The sequence below is a fragment of the Gloeophyllum trabeum genome (assembly GCF_000344685.1).
Source record: "Gloeophyllum trabeum ATCC 11539 unplaced genomic scaffold GLOTRscaffold_00137, whole genome shotgun sequence".
NCBI classification, from domain to species: domain Eukaryota; kingdom Fungi; phylum Basidiomycota; class Agaricomycetes; order Gloeophyllales; family Gloeophyllaceae; genus Gloeophyllum; species Gloeophyllum trabeum.
The window spans coordinates 149-4,428 of record NW_006920546.1 but is presented as its reverse complement, the minus strand read 5'-3'; the positions used below and the strand labels follow the sequence as shown (position 1 = coordinate 4,428).

The 4,280-nt window shown below is 51.9% G+C and overlaps 1 protein-coding gene across 1 annotated transcript; it reads left to right on the top strand.

Moving 5' to 3' along the window:
• Window positions 1-869: 869 nt before the first annotated feature.
• GLOTRDRAFT_97295 (uncharacterized protein) lies at window positions 870-3,194 on the top strand (the record flags this gene model as incomplete). Its single annotated transcript, XM_007873374.1, has 7 exons — window positions 870-1,067; window positions 1,282-1,412; window positions 1,472-1,890; window positions 1,915-2,375; window positions 2,441-2,670; window positions 2,971-3,059; window positions 3,091-3,194. The coding sequence occupies 7 exons, from the start codon at window positions 870-872 to the stop codon at window positions 3,192-3,194; spliced, it is 1,632 nt and encodes a 543-aa protein (XP_007871565.1).
• Between the last annotated feature and the right edge of the window lie 1,086 nt (window positions 3,195-4,280).

Below are 4,280 nucleotides of genomic sequence, written 5' to 3'. Positions count from 1 at the left end.
AATTCTCTGAGATGGTGAAGTCGAAACTTGTTTTTCTGTATGCTACTTTGTACAATTTATACTACAGGAATGGCTTTGCGACCATCCAGAGATAAATAACAAATAACCGCCGCTACCCACAGGATTGCTCAGCACTTGCCGCCGCTATACCATGCACCACACGACTCCCTTGCACTCCTACTTGCTCGTCCCAACCCCTAGAGGTCGCCTTGATGCTCTGCCACCTGATCCAAGCGGTCCCATCACTCCGTGTGACGCGCTGGTCACGTGCTAATTACCTCTGGCTGCTTGCTGACTGATGCTGGCCTCATGGTGACTCGTATGCGTCCGCACCTTCGGTATCTTGACGGAAGCGAGGGGGAGTGAGTGCTGGAGGGTGGGCATGAGGACGATGCCCCTCGATAGAAGTGCCCACGGCCCCGGAGCTAATTCATCTAGAAGTTGCGTTGGTTAAGTCGCTCCGGAGCTCCTGTTTGCGGAGATAAATCGCGGAATGGGTCCGTGTACGCCTCGAGGATGCTAGGAAGTCCGGAGCTACATAGAGCAGTTCTTTAGAGCCCATAAAAGCCTAGTGGCGTGTGAGTGCTGTGTCGAATAAGCTCCGGAGGGCTTGTACGATGTGCTGAGTCCGCATTTTCGGGGGTCAGACGATCCTGAGGCTTATCACCGTACGTATCATAAGGCAGTCCATTAAGTTTCCTAATTTTCGTTAGTGAAGTGCAGTTGACTAGACCTGACTCCACGAAGTCGGAGTCGTTACACCCTTCCTCCGCACTACAATCTTCAGATCCGATCGGGAGTCAGAAATCTTCACGGTGGTCGTGCTCTGGGTACGTGTAGACCACCAACTTCCACATGTTGTCCCTGATATGTCCAGGTTTGCGGCGGTCTCGAAGAAAGAACAGGATCCCCTTGGACGCATGGAATCCTGGCTTATTTACCGCCAGGTGATACCGTCATTTTTTCCGGTTGCGCTGCATGACGGTCCAATCAGTGCCGGTCCTGGTCCTGTCAACATGTATGAACGGTTCACAGCATACTATTGGCCTGCAGGTTGGAAACAACTTGTATGTCTATCCTCCGAGTCTGACTTCATTCTTACATCATCACGACCCTTTGTCCCCAGAGTGATCTTCCCCCTGTTGGGAAAGACCTGGAGTGGTTAGGCACGAGCTCTTTTACAGCAATCGACTCCGTGGAGAGCGTGTCACTTCTCCTCCCCATTCTTTGCCGCAGAAAACCACCGAAATTATTAAGGAAAAACTGGTGTTCATCCTTCAGGCCTGTGCCCATGCACGGCAACGGCGCGAACAAGCGGAGTACCGTAAGGTGCCCGAGGCTGAAGTAAGGCCTGAATGGGATCATCTACTAATGGAATTTATGCGGACCCAAGATGGCACTGTAATGCAATAGTATGTTCTGCTATAATGACCTCTTTAAGGCTCTTTCTTTCGACTGATCCTGCAAATAGTCTGGAGCGCCGCCTGAACCTGCCTAGGAATGAAGCAGCACGCAGGACCAGCAAGGATGAGATGAAATTCATAATCACAGCTCTAGAAGAGGTGTGCGGCGAATGCACAAGTGCACAGCGATCCTCTGAGACAACTGATGTGGAGGACGGAGGCCTGGAGGGTGAAACCAATGACCAGGATTCTCACGAACGGCAATTAGAGGGACTTTCCGACTACCTCTTTCACTGGACAGGTAATACGGCAACGGTGTTTAAGGCCGGAGCCCCCAGCCAAGTGGCTGACAAAGAGCCGCTAACCGGTACATGTGACGCTATTTCCGTCCTTCATCTATCCCATTTCTTCCCTGGAAGCGCACCTTCAAAGGAAGACCTCGAGCTTGTCAATCTTGGTACCAGGCCGGAATCTGACAGCGACCCCAGTGAGCAACCCCACGCACCCTTAGTTTGTCCCGCGTGGAAAGGCGATACCAATCAGACTCGCAGTGCTGGTTCCGAACAGGCTCTCCAGCGCTGGGTGGACCCTAATGTCCAGGCTGACCTCTCCGCCTACACTCGGAACGAGGCTGCATATCTATCCGAGTCGGACATCATGCGTCTGACAGCTCAGCTCGAAGGAATGGCAATCACTTCACCCATGAAACGACCGTATCCTGCAGATTCGGCACCGCAATGCTTAGATATTCCATTGCTCCTAGCAGAGTACAAGAAGCTCTCTGATGACTTCAGCCTGAAAGGAGTCAACCAGGCTCGGATGTATGGTGTTGCCACTGCGAAATTTCTTTCTGTCCTCGGAATAGAGGACTTCCCCGTCTTTACACTTGTGACTGAGGGATCCCTGGGTGTTGTTACGTGCACGCACTCACACACATTAACTGGTCCCGTCCCCCGCCGCAAGAGAACTCGGGTAGATATGTTCCGCTTTTATAATTGTGCTGGCGGGCTGTCTTAATCTATGTATATCTTGCACAGTATTTCAAGATGCTGGAGGCCAACGCGAGATCATTCGACATTGCTACCCCCATCGGCACCTTCCACTTCACGACTTTCCTTTGCCACTTGGCGACAGAATATGCAGATATATTGCGGAAAAGACTGGAACAAGTTAAAGGTGACTTTGCCAGCAAATACAAGAAGAAAGATGCTACCTTGTGCTGGAATATGAAGCAGGAAGAGAGCGAATGGGCTGCGCGATTGGGGATGTAGGGTTGAGCACTGTGGTGGAAAGGGTGGTCTCGGTGGGGATGGGTATCTCATCGATTCATATGCTGTACCATATTGCTTTCGTTGTTTTGAACTGCTTTCTACTTTATTTTGCTGTCTTGATTAGGACTCATCGATACACACATCCGCCTCCACATCTCGAATTTAACGTTATAACTGACGCGTGCCCCACACACCACTGAATGAGGCGAATATTCAACTCGTATAGAGGGATTACGGACCTCCGTGCCATTTGGATGCAATCCAACTGACGTACCACACTTCGCACACCATTGTAGCCAGCTGTGGGATGCTCCCATGCGTCACGGGCTGGCTGCCAGACGCTGCTTCCGAGTCTTATGCTCGCCTAGTCTTCAAAACGTGTCAAGTAAGTAGTCATTTATGTTCTATTGAGCAAGGGGGGTACATCAAATGGCATCATGGACGTGTAAGGGCCAACAAGGAAGCCTTGGGAGGACACTCGAAGGACCTGAAGAGAAGGACGGAGCGGCGGCAGATGTAGACACCTGCCACTCCAGGACATCGAATGGGAGGAAGTGACCTAGAGGCTGTTTCATCAGAAAGAAACTGGAGGATCAGCATGGCGAAAACTCAAGGACAGCTCCACGACGTGTTAGACCATACCACCGGTATCTCCTTCCGTGTACATTCTCAGTGCTCTATCCCTCTTAGATGGGACGACACTCCGTCCCGCAGCGGGTCCGTAGACCCGGCTTGCGTCGCGTCGAGTCCATGTGGGATGTAGGAGCCGGATCAACCTTCCTTTGTTCGTCCTTGCCAGCACAGTACGCCCTCACGGGCATGCTCTCCGCCTATAGATGCAGCAGTTATTTTCTTACAGTCCCCCAGTGAACCCATGCAGCACAGCAGAAGCTGCCACTGAGGGCGCCCGGTGATAAGCCCCAGCGATCTTCTGACCCCCGAAATTGCGAATTTGACACACCATACATCCCCTCCAAAGTTTATTCGACACCACCTGTCGAACCTCTTACGCGACAAGTAACCGATGAAGGGTTCTGGATTTAATTCCGGACCTTCTAACGTCCTCAAGGCAGGCGCAGATCACCAAAATGATTTAGCTCCGCAGCCAGACGCTCCGAAGTCACCCGGAAGAATACCTTTGTGACTAATTATCTCCGGGAACGGCGGAGGCCCGCGTCGCAGTGAGTCATTGGTATTACCACTCCCCAGTCATCACTCCCCTTCGTTTCCATCAAAGCGACCGAGTCAGCGGACGTAAATCGATGGCCGGATGGAACGTATCAGTCAGCAAGCGGCCGGAGCTAATCCGCACGTGATCAGCCTGCAGTACCGCGTGATGAGGCACTTCAAGCGAGCATTGACGCGTCGAGGCTACCTATAGGACCTAGGACGAGCACGTGGAAACACGGCAGGATCGTATGGGACATGGTATAGCGGTGGGCAAAGGCTGAGTAATTGTGTGGGATGCGGAGCATATTTGTTATTTAACTCCGGGCGGACGCAAAACCATTCCAATAGCATAAAAATGTATGGAGCGTAGTGGAAAATCCAAGTTTTGTACTTCACCCTCTCAGCGTACCAGAATTATCGTCTCAGCGACCCTCGG